At 35.8% G+C, this 13,947-nt stretch overlaps 1 protein-coding gene across 2 annotated transcripts in view; it reads right to left on the reverse strand.

The window, feature by feature from the left end:
• Positions 1 to 216: 216 nt before the first annotated feature.
• tacr3a (tachykinin receptor 3a) overlaps positions 217 to 13,947 on the reverse strand; it is a 41,786-nt gene continuing 28,055 nt past the window's right edge. Inside the window, exons 5-6 of one of the 2 annotated variants that reach the window (XM_051116963.1) lie at positions 9,579 to 9,880; positions 217 to 4,537 (exon numbers count right to left, since the gene is read on the reverse strand). In XM_051116963.1, the coding sequence (XP_050972920.1) occupies positions 9,592 to 9,880 (289 nt within the window). In that variant the 3' untranslated portion in view covers positions 217 to 4,537; positions 9,579 to 9,591. Of the gene's footprint in view, positions 9,881 to 13,947 lie in introns of both variants that reach the window. The other variant, XM_051116955.1, reaches the window with a different exon arrangement.

Consider the following 13,947-nt stretch of genomic DNA (forward strand, 5'->3'; position numbering starts at 1 on the left):
TATTCTTAAAAGTACTTCATCTAGTCTTTCGAGCGCCTCGAGATGAGTGTAGATCAGTGGTTCAGAAACTACCCCATCTGCTACAATACAAATCATAAACATACTCCAGAGTCCAGAGGGGATTTTAGTTTTCATTGCTCAGCTGACCCTATTTCAACTAACAGCGGTAGCAATTATTTCTTTTCAGAACAGGGTTTCCACAGGTCTGTCAATCGATGAGGACCGGAATCTCACATTTGTCATTTTAAAAGCCTTAGAACACATTTATTATCATCAATCACGGTTTGGCAATTACAATACTTGTACTAGAGTCAGAATATCTAACAAAAACATTGGCAGTACAGAGCTTTTTAACCAAACACATTCAACAACAACAACAAAAAAATGAAAGTTAGGAATCACAGTAAACTGTACACTAATTAATAAACGTCTATCATGTGCAAGATCAGACAACACCATTATCAAAAAAGCTAGTCATTTGTAAAAACTTGTTCAGTGTAATACATAGCTTTATCCCGCAGTTTTTATTGTTCCTTAAAGGAATGGTTCACCCAAAAATTAAAATTAGCTGAAAATGTTTTTAACCTCATGCCGTGAAGGACGTAGATGAGTTGGTTTCCTCTTTGGACCAGATTTTGAGTAATGTAGCACTACGTCACTTGCTCACCAATAGATCCTCTGCAGTGAATGGGTGCCGTCAAAATGAGCGTCCAAACATCTGGTAAAAACATCACGATAACATCTTGTGAAGCTAAATGTGTCATGTTTATAATAAATTTTAACCCTTTGAACCATTTCTTCTGGCTAAAATATAAGAGCTCTATTTATAATATTGCTTTTTTCCATTGAAAAAGCCATCTTGCTTGAATCAGGAGAGAAATATGCACAGATGGAGCACCGTTTACAAGTGAAAACAGGCCAAAACAATTCAGGAAGCATTATTCTGAATAACAGATTCATATTTTATCCAATGATTTAAAGTTAAAACACTTTAACGATGGATTTGTTTCCTACAAATATGCAGTTTTTCAATTCACAAGATGTGAATTGATGGACTGGAGTCATGTGGATTACTTGTGAATTATTGTGATGTTTTTATCAGCTGTTTGGACTGTCATTCTGACGGCACCCATTCACTTCAGAGGATCCATTGGTGAGCAAATGATGTAAATTTCTCATCTGTATCATTTTCAGCAAATCTTCAATTTTTGATGTGAATGCTTGTAAACCAGTAGTCATTTAACCAGGGAAAATGGCAAGTTTGCTTGTTTGTACAGGACTTTAAAAAGGAAACCACAGCTGAAACATTCATTTAAAAAGGCTAATTTGTCACAAGCTATCAATAAAGCACACAATATCTGAGCTTACAGTTATAAGTTATAGACTGATGATTATACAATCATTTTTGAGATTTTTAAAATCCCAAAGCTCATCTAATTAAATATAATAATACTGTTTTATATAATACATGTAAGAACCTGCACAAACATCCACAAGTACAGACTGTTATGCTTATGTAACTACAGTATACACAGTAAATCAAATGTCCTTGTGATAAATTATAATAGGAATGGCTCACGTAAATCCACAGAGCTTCAGACCTCAAACACAATTAAACATATGTGGGGGAAAAAAAGTACTGTACACACTGGAATTAACATAATACATGACATACAGGTGCTGAACGCATTCTGTTAAAGATATACAGGGCCTTTTTAACATAAAAACATGGATTTCAGAAATACAGTGATAAGGCGAAAGGGACATGCTCTGATGCTCTGACATGTATACATTCGTAAGTGTTCACTCAAGACAGATGGGGGGTGATAATGGTGTAATCATTCATTCATTGTCTGTTAGCAATTTTAGGAATGTATGACACTGTCAAAGCACGTCCATGATGTATTTTACATTCCTGGTTAATATACTTTCAAATGGTCTCTGCACATTCACTAGGCAGGTGCACTGGCATATATTTACAAGAACGTCGGCTGTAGGCTTGTCCAAAACAGCAATGCAGCTATGCACAATTTAAAGGTTACTGATATGCAAGATGTTTAACATCAACAAAATTAACACTGAAACAAAATCTAAGGGAAGAAAAAAGGTTCAAAAGAGTCAAGGAAAGTCACTTAAAGGACACAATGCAAGAGCTGATATGAGACAAGAAACCAGGCCACAAAATGCCAGAAGTGCTTTGTTCAAACAACATCAAAGAACAAAGTTGTTCTTTGATATTGTCGCTTTGTTGTGAGATTCAGTAACTTATATTTGTCCATAGGTTATTTAGGTTAAGGTAAAAGCTTGATTAAGCATTAAACTGATGAAACTGATGATTATATACAATGAAATGTACACTTCCACTGTGGTCTGTAATTTTTTTAAAGGTTGCATTTATTTTATTAATATAGTTAAAACAATAAAATTGTTAAATATTATTACATTTTTAAAAATGTAATTTATTCTTACACTCAAACAGGATGTGTTCATTTTTAACATATTTTTTGTGTTGCCTATTTGAACACGTTTTGTGTAATTTTGTGTACATAATTTACACAAATTGTGTAACTATAACACATTAGTGCAGTTTTGCCAAGTCTGCGGCTCGTTTAAAACTCTTGCCACAGATTGTTTTTCATGTCCCGTTTCATGTCTCGTTAAAGCAACCTCAATAATATGATATTTAACCCCTGGAATGCAAATTTTAACAGGGGAACCCTGCCGAAAAAGTGTATTTTACAGCCCATGATTTTGAACATGATTTTTACAGAGGGATCTGCTCCAAAACACGATTGGGTTAGTTTTGGGCTAATTTTGATTAGCAATTGGGCAGGTTTTTTGTAAAACCTGGGAACCCTGCATTAGTGTGCTGAAATTAGCAGGAATAACAGTTTGAGTTAAAATGTGTTGTCCTAAACTAGACGCAGAGGTGTGTGTTAAGAAACAACACAGGTTGTGTTGTTTTCAACACATGCTTTTTAAGAGTGTATGATGGCTTGGTGCTGATTTGGTGCTCAAGAAATATTTTTTTATTATCATTAATGTTAAAAACAGTTTCCACAAATGTATTAAGCTTACACTGTAAAAAACAATTTGTTGGGTCAACTTAAAATAATTTGTTACCCGGCTGCCTTCAGTCAACTCCAAAAAAGTTTATTCAACTTGAAATGTTAAGTGACAATAGATATTAGATATTTGTGTTTGTTAAACTTAATTTTTTAAGGCAGCTGGGTTACTTAAACACAAATATCTAAGTTGTCACTTAGTACAACTTAACATTTCAAGTTGAATAAACTTTTTTGGAGTTGACTGAACTTAAAATTTTAAGGCAGCAGGGTAACAAATTATTTTAAGTTGACTCAACAAATTGTGTAACTGTGATTTTTAAATTTCTTTTCAGGATTCTCTGATGAATAGAAAGTTCAGAGAACTGTATTTATTTAAATAAAAAATATTTAATTTAAACATTTTGTAACATTGTCACTTCTTTTTATCAAATGATTTGATCCTGGATGAATAAAAGTATTTTTATATCAACTATTATACAAAAAAATATTACTGATCACAAACATTTAAACAGTATTGTATATGAACATCAAGGCTTTTAAATATACTTTTGTACAATTTTGAATTAATTCTTAATCTTAGGTGTTATCAAGGATATTTACAGGAATTCACATACTTTCTGTAAATAATAAAAATAATAATAATAATAATAATAATAATAATAGTTTTCTCCTTAAAAGCTGGCATACTTTAATTATGCCCACGTTAATCTGACCCATGTTTTACAAGGACATAATAAATTGTCAAAAAATGCACAATAAAAAAAAAGAGATGAATATATGCTGTATGCATGTATTTCTGCATACATGTGTGAGTGCACATGTGCACAAACAGTGAGCACACACCGTTTTTATCTGAGTGGCCACAGCTGGCTTTCCTCACCTGGAAAAAATCCATTAAACTTGCAATTGGTGGTGCAGTGAGGGTGAGCATACCAAGGCCTCCAGACATCTTTCCAAGCAACAACTTATAAGTCAGGTTTGTGGCCAACACTCCTCAGGCTTAACCAATCGATGCCTAAGGCTATGCCAGCTACAGATCTTGTTTTGTCTTTATTAGTGATGGATTACCTCATAATTGCTTCTAAACAGGCAAAATGAAGAGAATTGAGGAAAACAATATATACTCGGCTGGAGAAACATCCACCGGGAGTGTGATCTATATGCAAATCTAATAATAAATAGCAAGCATACACCATATAGGGATCACTTACTCACCCTCATGTTGTTGCAAATATTCTTTTGTTTTTCTTTTGTGCTTCACAGAAAAAAGAAATCCATACAGGTTTGGAACAACGTGAAGGTGAGTAAATGACAGAATTTTCATTTTTGGAGGGAAATTATTAACGTGTTTAAACATATGAGCCCTCCAGAGAAAATTGCCATAACACAGAGCTTTAAATAAAGACAAAAAGCAAGAGCACAGACCTGGAGCATATCATGAGAGTCAAGTACAACCCCTGGAAAACAACCTAAGGACGAGATAAGAGAGAAATTTAAATGGGGCACTTGCATCACTCTGAGGCTGAACAAGGTAAGACTCCATCCAGGTATGGAAATTCCTTCTTTCATTTTAAGCAAAACCTTTTATCTTAAACCTGTTTCTTTTGGGTTCATTTGTTTGTTTTCTTCTTTTGACAAGACAAAAACAAATGAGGTATGATAACAGCAATAATTTATATTTATATACTTTTATATTTACTAAACCAATTTTTTACCTCTGATACATGCAAAGCCTAACTCCTGTTAGCCATTATTCCAGTCTTTTGTTACATAAATTAAGAAACCATTCTAATGTACTGTAGTACTCAAGAAACCTTTCTTCTTATAATTGTGATTAAGTGTGGAAAGCATTTTCTGAAACAGTTTCTGAAGCACATTTGTCACATTTTGTTTCAAAAATGACCAGACACCAACATATTTCTTTTAAGAGATGAAGGCTGTTCCTTCTGTACTGTCTTTAAAGAAAGCAAACTAGATCTAACCAAGACAGAATGTGGACGGACCGATGATCAACAACAAGAGGACAAATACATCACAGCCTCTAATTTGAGAAACAGACCCCTCACTGCTGCTCAGCTGGAAGCTTCATTGAACAGTACGAACGAAACACCAGCTTTCCTGCCAGAGATTCAAAGACATGGCACAAATAAGAAGTAAAGGGTAGAATGGACAAAAGAACTCAACGATTGGGGGGTAAATGATTAAAAAAACAATATGAGGTGTTGATCTGTTGTGGAAACTGTGCGATTGTACAGTCGATAAGAAGTTTTACACTATAATCATCACTATAACATTCAGTTATAGTCTGTGCCAAGGAGTCTGAGTTGGCAGATAAGCAAGTATTTACACCAGCAATGCTCTCAGAATATAGTTACCAGCTGCAAAAAGGGGACTGCTTTCCATTCAAAGTGATGATGCAATGGCAACGAAATCAAACAGACCAGATAAATCACAACCGTTTTAGTCTCAGTGGTTTACCTGATTCAGGTAAACCTAAAATAGCATCTAGCATCTAGCATCAAACATCACAAGAAACAACACACGCTGTGTCTATACTTATCTGAAAACATTTGAAGGTCTTTTTCTCTACGTTTTGGCTTTTCGTCTACACCGAGATGCTATTTTTGTCCTAGGAAAATGAGCTTTCTGAAGATGCTCTCCTAAAAGGATGATTCTGAAAACACAGTTTTTGCATTGTGAAAACAGAGATACGGTGAGGTATTATATCTCTGTTTACACAGGTATGTGTCTGTTATGTGCAATTCACTTAACAAATTAAAAACTAACCACCAGCATATTTCATACTAGTCAACTGAACTGATTAATCGGCTGATATTAGGAACCATCTGAATAACATAGCCCATTAAAGGATTAGTTCACTTCAGAATTAAAATTCCCTGATTAATATTCAGTTTACTTACCCCATGTCATCCAAGATGTTCATGTCTTTCTTTCTTCAGTTCAAAAGAAATTAAGTTTTTGAGGAAAACGTTCCAGGATTTTTCTACATATAATGGATTTCAATGGTGCCCAATGGGTTGAAGGTCCAAATTGCAGTTTCAATGCAGCTTTAAAGACTTTTGTACACTTGTATACTTTTTAACCACATATCTTCGCCTTGCACTAGCTTTGCATCCATGGCTTTGGACATTAGGTTGGAAAGGTCACACATGATATAGGCAGAAGTACTGACCCAGTGTTTACAAAGCGAACGTGCAAAGAAAGTCAAACACCCTTTACAAAAAAAGGTAAAACAATGATATTGGATTAATTTAAAGTAGAGCTGTCAAAAGGTACTGGGTTCAGTACTTTCGGTACTGAAATTTTAAAACGTCCATTTCCCACTCACACTGAGGCATCTACGTGCAGATGTATTAGGGATCCGCTGACACACAGCTTTCAAATGCTCCTGTTGTGTGTGAGCATTCAGTGAGGAGCATGAAGTAGAGCTGTAATCGGGCCTTAAAAGTTAGGCCCGACAGGGCCCGAGCCCGACAAGTATATTTTGATTGACAGCTTTTTAAAAGCCTGAACCCGTTTACAGCCCGACATTATTCAAATGTGCGCAAGCACAGTCATTTATACATGTTTTAACATAATTTATTAATGACTAACGTAGACTATAGGCCACTTGGAAGTTATAGAAATAAAATAAGTCCTCTGTAACATCGTAACATCTCAGCACTCTAAATAGGCACACACTCAGCCTATAAATAGGCCAACACGTCAATAAAAATGACTCTTTCTTAACAAATTAAATTAAGATAAGTTCTAAATTAAGATGGGTATTTGGCTATAACGAAAATAAGATAAAGGCTCTGCGGGATTTGATTCGCCACTTCTCTCCACAATCCGGCCTCAACGCGACGGTGAATAGAAGCTGAAACGCAATAAAAGAATAATGCCGATATTAGCCTATATACTCTGTCTACATTATGCATTTAAGATTCAATTAATATTTAGTTATAATTTTAAAAACCTTTACTCACCAAGATTAGGCTACATGTTTTTGTGGAGAAAAATTATTGAATCCACTGTTGCTTCAGCGCTGTCCTAATTTTGCAAGTTTCACAAATTTTGCCAAAACGTAATCACCAGAGGCAAGCCTCCATTTCACCTCCTCAGCATCCATTTTCACATCTTTCTTGCGCTAATCGAAACGCATCACATGACTGCTCATTTACTGTGCAAGCCGGAGCGCAAGCCCGAGCCCGGCCCGAGCCCGTGTAAAATGATATAAATTAGGCCCGAACCCGACCAAAACCGTCGGGGTCCCGTCGGGTTTCGTCGGGTTCGGGCAAAGATCTTCAGCTCTAGCGTGAAGTGCTTATCATTGTAGCCGATCACAGTCATGTCTGTTGAGTGCGTGAACACTATGGCCAATCAGCGATGTTTAAAAATCGGCTCAACAATGCTCAAATGTGAAATGGACGTTTGGGAAATGGACGTTTTTAAAATTTCAGTGCGGAAAGTACCGAACCCGGTACCTTTTGACAACTCTAATTTGAAGTTGGAGGAGAAAATGAGATGGAGTTTTTCGCCTTACCCTACTTTTATTTAACCAAAATACACTAACACAGAACTAACCACCCATGACCTTTTCAACGCTATTACATAATGTGGGAAGTCGTAGGCGTGCATCGCAGAGCTAGCGCAAGATGAGCATTTGTGGTTAAAAAGAATACATATTTTTATGTTTTTTAGAAAATGACCGATTATTTTGCTAGATAAGAACCTCATTCCTCGGCTAGGATTGTGTAGAGCTGCATTAAAACTGCAATTTGAACCACTGGCTCCCACTGAAGTCCACTATTTGGAGAAAAATCCTGGAATGTTTTCCTCAAAAACCTTTTTTCCTAAAATGTTATGGTAATAAATGTTAATAAATAAATGTTTAACGTAAAATTTATTTTCAACTGAAGAAAGAAAGACATGAACTTCTTAGATGATATGGGGGTGAGTAAATTATCAAGAAAATTTAATTCAGGAGTGAACTAATCCATTAAAACGTTTACAGCCTTGTCACTGGATAATATAAGTTTTTTTTTTTTTTTTTTTTTTTTAACATTGTATCAGTTGATTTTGAAAGAAGAGTTTCATTTAAGCATTTAAATATTGTGCCAGTAAAAAGTGTAAAACTGAAGTATATTATGTACACTACAAAAAAGTTTAGGTTAGTAAGGAATTAAAAAACTTATGTTTATCAAGATGCATTAAAGCGATCAAAGTGACAGTAAGACATTTCTAATGTTACAACAGACTTCAAATAAATGCTAATTTCGTTTCAAATAAATGCTGTTCTTTTGAAGTATCCATCAAAGAATCCTGAAAAAATGGATCACCCTTTCTACAAAATATTATGCAACACAACCATTTTCGATTCGGTTTCTTGAGCAGCAAATCAGCAAGTTAGAATGATTTCTGGATGAGCATGTGACACCGAAGACTGGAGTAATGACTGCTTTGTCATCACAGGAACAAATCCTTTCTAAAATCAGTTATTTTAATCTGTAATAATATTCCATGTACTGTATTTTGGCCCAATCTAATGCACAACACTATATGGACAGTATATTAAATTTTAAACATAGTATGTGCAACAGCACACATTATGCAAATATTTCAAACTGTATCATGCTACATTGTTTCAACAAGATCTTACTCTGTGCATGTTTAATTCAACATATAGCATCTAGTTTTTGCAGAAACAAATAAAAATCTGATCAGCAGACCAATGAGACAATGTAACATCAAAGAAAACAGCTAGTTCTTTCATCGCTTTGGAAGCAAAAGGTCATGAAAAGTAATACGCATTGCATTTTGGGATACGGTATCCCACGCAGTGCTCTCTGCCAAATGAACAAGTCATCTAGTTACTCCATGCAAACAAAAAAATTTCCTGCAGTAGTCCAATTGCGTCTGTCAAGGTCAAATTTCAAAATTGATCTTTGCTATGCTAATAAGGTGATGCACAATTGGTTTACCATCTCATCAATTACATTAAATGGTTTAGATTAAACAGGAGAGAATATGAAGCTAACAAATTTCCCTACACGATTCAGCCAAGCAGCTCGTGTGCTGGAAACGCACCTACTCATTTAGCAGCTCAGGATGTAGTATCAATCTGAACCTTTTCAAACACAAGATATTTGAACTAGAATTGAGCGTTCAGCTCCTGAGAGAAATCAAAACTTGGACATTCAAGTAGCATGCTAACCTTGCTAAGCGTATGATGAAAGAAAAGAGCACCTGATTGGCATCAAAGGGCAACCGCTATCTACAATTTCAGCTACGGACAAAGTGCTCCTCAGATGTTGGACAGAATTGGTCTTTGTGATGATGAGTGCTGGGGGTGACTCAAACCAGACATGCTCCATAAAACACATTTTTGGAAAATTTACTGTATAAGAATGCTGTTTATGTGTTATATATTAGCATATTCAATTAATGATATGACTAAATGAGGCTTTGTTAAAATGGCTGTGCTTGATACTTCAGTGTGAATCTTACGTCAAAGTCCATCTTAGCAGAATTCCTCCTTCAGGTCGCTCTGCATGTATGTTACTTCTTTGATCTTGTTTGGGTTGGAGCAGCCGTTGTGCTGATGGTTGTGAAGGCTCTTCCGGCCTGGGTGGCCGCTTGGCTCTGAGGGGTCGCACACGGCTACAACGGTGGTCTCTATTCGTGAGAGTGTGTACATGCTGCTCTGGCGTGCTACTTTATGCCGCATGGCCCGCAGCTCGAGCTCGTCATAGTCTGACACCCGCACAAATGGGCACCAGCGGAAAACACGTTTAAAGCCGGCCCGAAACCTGAGCACAGATAAGAACATATACAAAACCAGATGAAAAACTGGACAAATCTATGGGGCATTTAGGCATAATCTGATATATTTCATTTACGGATACAATTTCATATACAGTGTCTTGTGAAAGTATTCAAACCCCTTTTTTTCACGTTTTGCAATGTTGCAACCTTATGTTAAACTGTTTTAAATTAGTTTTTGTTTTCCCACATCAATCTACACTCCATATACCATAAGAGTAAAGCAAAACTTTTTTTCAGATCTTTGCAAATTAATTAAAAATACAAAAACTTAAATGATTCCTTTGCACAAGTATTCATACCCTTATCTGGGACAGTTGAGTAGTACAGTTCTAGTAGATGTTACTACATTTCGAGTGAAATTAACTAGGCAAATTCATTTAAATGGGTATGATTTGGAAAGGCATCGGGAGCATGGGGCACAACCTAACACTTTTTGATTTTCTCAGTTTGTGTAAATCTAATTTTTTATCCACGTTAATTTCACACTTGTCTTGTACAAACATGTGGCTTTGTTTCATGATTACAGTGTATACATTTTTAATTATTTACCTCAAAAGAATGGAAGTAAAAAGTGACAACATGCCCCTTATGTGGGGTGCATTGTAACATGTGAGGGGCATGTTGTAACATGACCATATGACAGCTTAAAATGTTATCTGATCGAATGAAAAAAATATACACAACAAACTAAAAAATTGTCAATAAAATAAAATGATTACCTTTTTCAAATAAAATAAGGGCGTTTTTAAAGAATTAAAAAAAAAATCTAATTTTTGAGGTTCACAATGAACACATCCCAACCATGCGTGGGACGGCCCTGATATCGCAAAACAGCTATATAGTATAGTTCAAAACAATGTGCGCAAATAGATGAAACACATTCAGAAAAACACTCCCCTCCCTCCAAACACAAATCTCATAGAACACGAGGCACATAAACGAGCCAAAAAACTTACGTTTGGCTAATTTTAAACCAAAAATTACATGGCTAATGTCATAGAATAGCATAGTTTAATATAGTGGGGCAGACTGTAACGTAGTGTTACAGCTTTCCCCATCAGCAGTGTCTTTTGCTGACTTGCCAAGCATTAATAAACTTGTGTGGAAATATTTAAATCACGTGTGTTACAATTAACCCTGCGTTAGTTTGTGCCCCACGCTCCCCTACATATCTCAATAAAAGGTCTAACAGCTAAAAATGTATATCAGAGCAAAAAACCAATCCCTGAGGTCAAAAGAACTGCCTGCAGGGTTTAGAAACAGGATTTTGTCAAGCCAAACATCTAGGGAAAAGTTCAGAAAAAATTCTGCTGCATTGAAGGTTCACAGAAGCATGTAGTTTCCATTATCTTTAATGGAAGAAGTCTAAAACAACCAGGACTCATCCTCAAGCTGGCCTCCTGGTCAAACTGAGCTATTGTTGCAGAAGGGCTTTGGTTAGACTGGTGACCAAGAACCTGATGGTCACTCTATTTGAGGTCCATGATCATATGTGGACATGGGAGAAACCTACAGAAGGACAAACATCACTGCAACACTCCAGCAATCTGGGCTTTCTGGCAGTGTGGCAAAACTCAATCCTCTGCTCAGTAAAGACACATGAAAACACACTTAGAATTTGCCAAAAAAAAAAAAAAAAAACACCTAAAGGACCCCTGGACTTTGAAAAACAAGATTCTCTGATCTGATGAACCTCAGTTCCAAGCATCATGTTTGAAGGAAACCAGGCACTGCTCATCACCTGCACAGTAGCATCTCAACTGTAAAGTTTGGTGGTAGAGTCCTCATGCTGTGGGTCTGTTTTTCAGTGACAGGGACTGAAGGACTCGTTAGTGTAAAAGGAAAGCTTAGTGCACCAAAATATTCAGTTAGCCTTAATGAAAACCCAGTCCAGAACATTCAGAACCTCAGACTGGGCACAAGGTTCAGCTTCCAACAAGAGAATGACCCCAAGCACACAGTGGCTTATAGACAACTCTGTGAATGTCCACGAGTGGCCCAGCCACAGCCTGGACTTGAACCCATTCAAATATTTATGGAGAAACCTGAAACTGTGCATCTCTCCCCATCTAACCTGACAAAGTTTGAGAGGTGAAAAGTGGGGAGAAGAATGGCAGATCATTGTCAAATGCTGATGTGCAAAGCTTTAGCTAACTGCTGAGTTAAGGGTATGAATACTTATGCAATGTACCTATTTCAGTGTTTTATTTTTAATTAATTCACAAAGTTGTGACAATTCTGTTTTTGCTTTGTCATTATGGTGTATGGAGTGTAGACTGATGTGCAAAAAATTATTTAAAGCATTTTAACATGAGGCAGCAACATAAAACCATGAACGGGTATGAATACTTTCGCAAGGCACTGTATGTTGCACCTACAAATTTGTTTACAATTACCTTTTTTACTCAGAGGTGTAAATAGGCTTTCATAAGAATGAGAATGGAAAGAAAAATCTTTGCAAATGGCCAAAAGCCATTAAACACAATCAATTTGTCAAGTCCAACTGACTGCACAGGACAAAGAGAAAACCAATATCACAGGTTAGATGTCAGAGGCTACTGCCAACATAACAACTCTACGCTATGTATTTTTAATAATCAAAAACCGCCAGGTACATGATAATAATTCTTTGATAATGATTTTCTGGTTATTGAATAGCATATGGTTGCAAATTGTCATGCTCCGGTACTGTGTCATTTCAGACTAAGCCAAATGGGACCTGAAGAAAGTAGATGTGGATTATTTATCATCCAGGCTTGCATTTTAGCCATGTATTCCATTTGTGGTGCATTTACATAAAGTCAATGCTATGGCTGTCCCAGCCTGATCAAGTTAATGGTGGATAGCAACAGTTGCCAGGCTACAACTAGCGCTTAAAAAAAAAACGTGCAGAGCTGTATAAAGGTCATTAGCTACATTTTATGGGGAGCCATATTACAGACTTCCATATAGCACTCACAGTAAGGTACAGTATGCTTTTATCCAAACCTGAGACAGCCACTTCATGCCAATGATTTCTATGAAATTAAAAAAAAAAAAAAAAAAACATGTGCATTTCACTATTAATGTTCAAGTGGGCAGACTTAATGTTTTTAATCTTTAATGAATAAATCCTAAATATTCATTACAAATAATTTAACTCAAATAATCCTAGGTGTATATTTTTTGCCACCAATGTAATACTTCTGTATTTTTTTTTTCTTCACAGTGCTTCTCTGGTTAGATTTACAGGCTTTAAATAGTCATGATTGGAGTTGAAAGCTGGACATAAGCATTTACATTTTTAATCACACTAATCCTATTTACAATATTGTTTCTTTGTTGTAACAGTTTTAATCAAAGCATTCACCTGAAAGACTTCCATTGCAAGCGCACTGCTGTAAACATGACTTCTGGTGGTTTTTAACAAACTAAAGGATGTTGAAATTTTCTTCTGTGGTAATCGACGACACAGCAAGGTTGATGTCAATAGAGCTTAACTTGTATTGAACCTTGAACATTCCTTTAATTAAAACCTTGGACAAAATCATTGACTCTAAAAGGCTTTCTAATAGTCCCTATGCTATTGTCATAACATTCACGTCTGCATGTCTTATTTTCTATCGGCTATGCATGGGAAGAATGAAGATTTGTTAGTCTGCATTGAAACCGTTCACTCAACAACTTTTTTTCATTATTCACTCATCCTCATCTTTATAACTTTCTTTCTTTTGGAATAAGAAAGGAAAAATTTTAGGAACCTTCACGTGTTCCATGGGTTAAAATAACAGCATACGTGTTTGAAACAACAGTGAATTGTCATTTTTGAGTAAAGTCTCCCTTTAATAATTTATGTAAATGCACCTCTTAATGTTATACACCACCAGTCAAAAGTTTTTGAACATTAGGATTTTTTTTTTTTTTTTTTTTAAAGAAGTCTCTTCTGCTCACCAAGCCTGCATTTATTTGATCCAAAATACAGCAGGAGCAGTAATATTGTGAAATGTGTTTACTAGTTTAAAAAAACTGCTTTCTATTTGAATATATTTTAAAATGTAATTTTTTCCTGTGA

Source organism: Labeo rohita, chromosome 1 (genome assembly GCF_022985175.1).
Source record: "Labeo rohita strain BAU-BD-2019 chromosome 1, IGBB_LRoh.1.0, whole genome shotgun sequence".
NCBI classification, from domain to species: domain Eukaryota; kingdom Metazoa; phylum Chordata; class Actinopteri; order Cypriniformes; family Cyprinidae; genus Labeo; species Labeo rohita.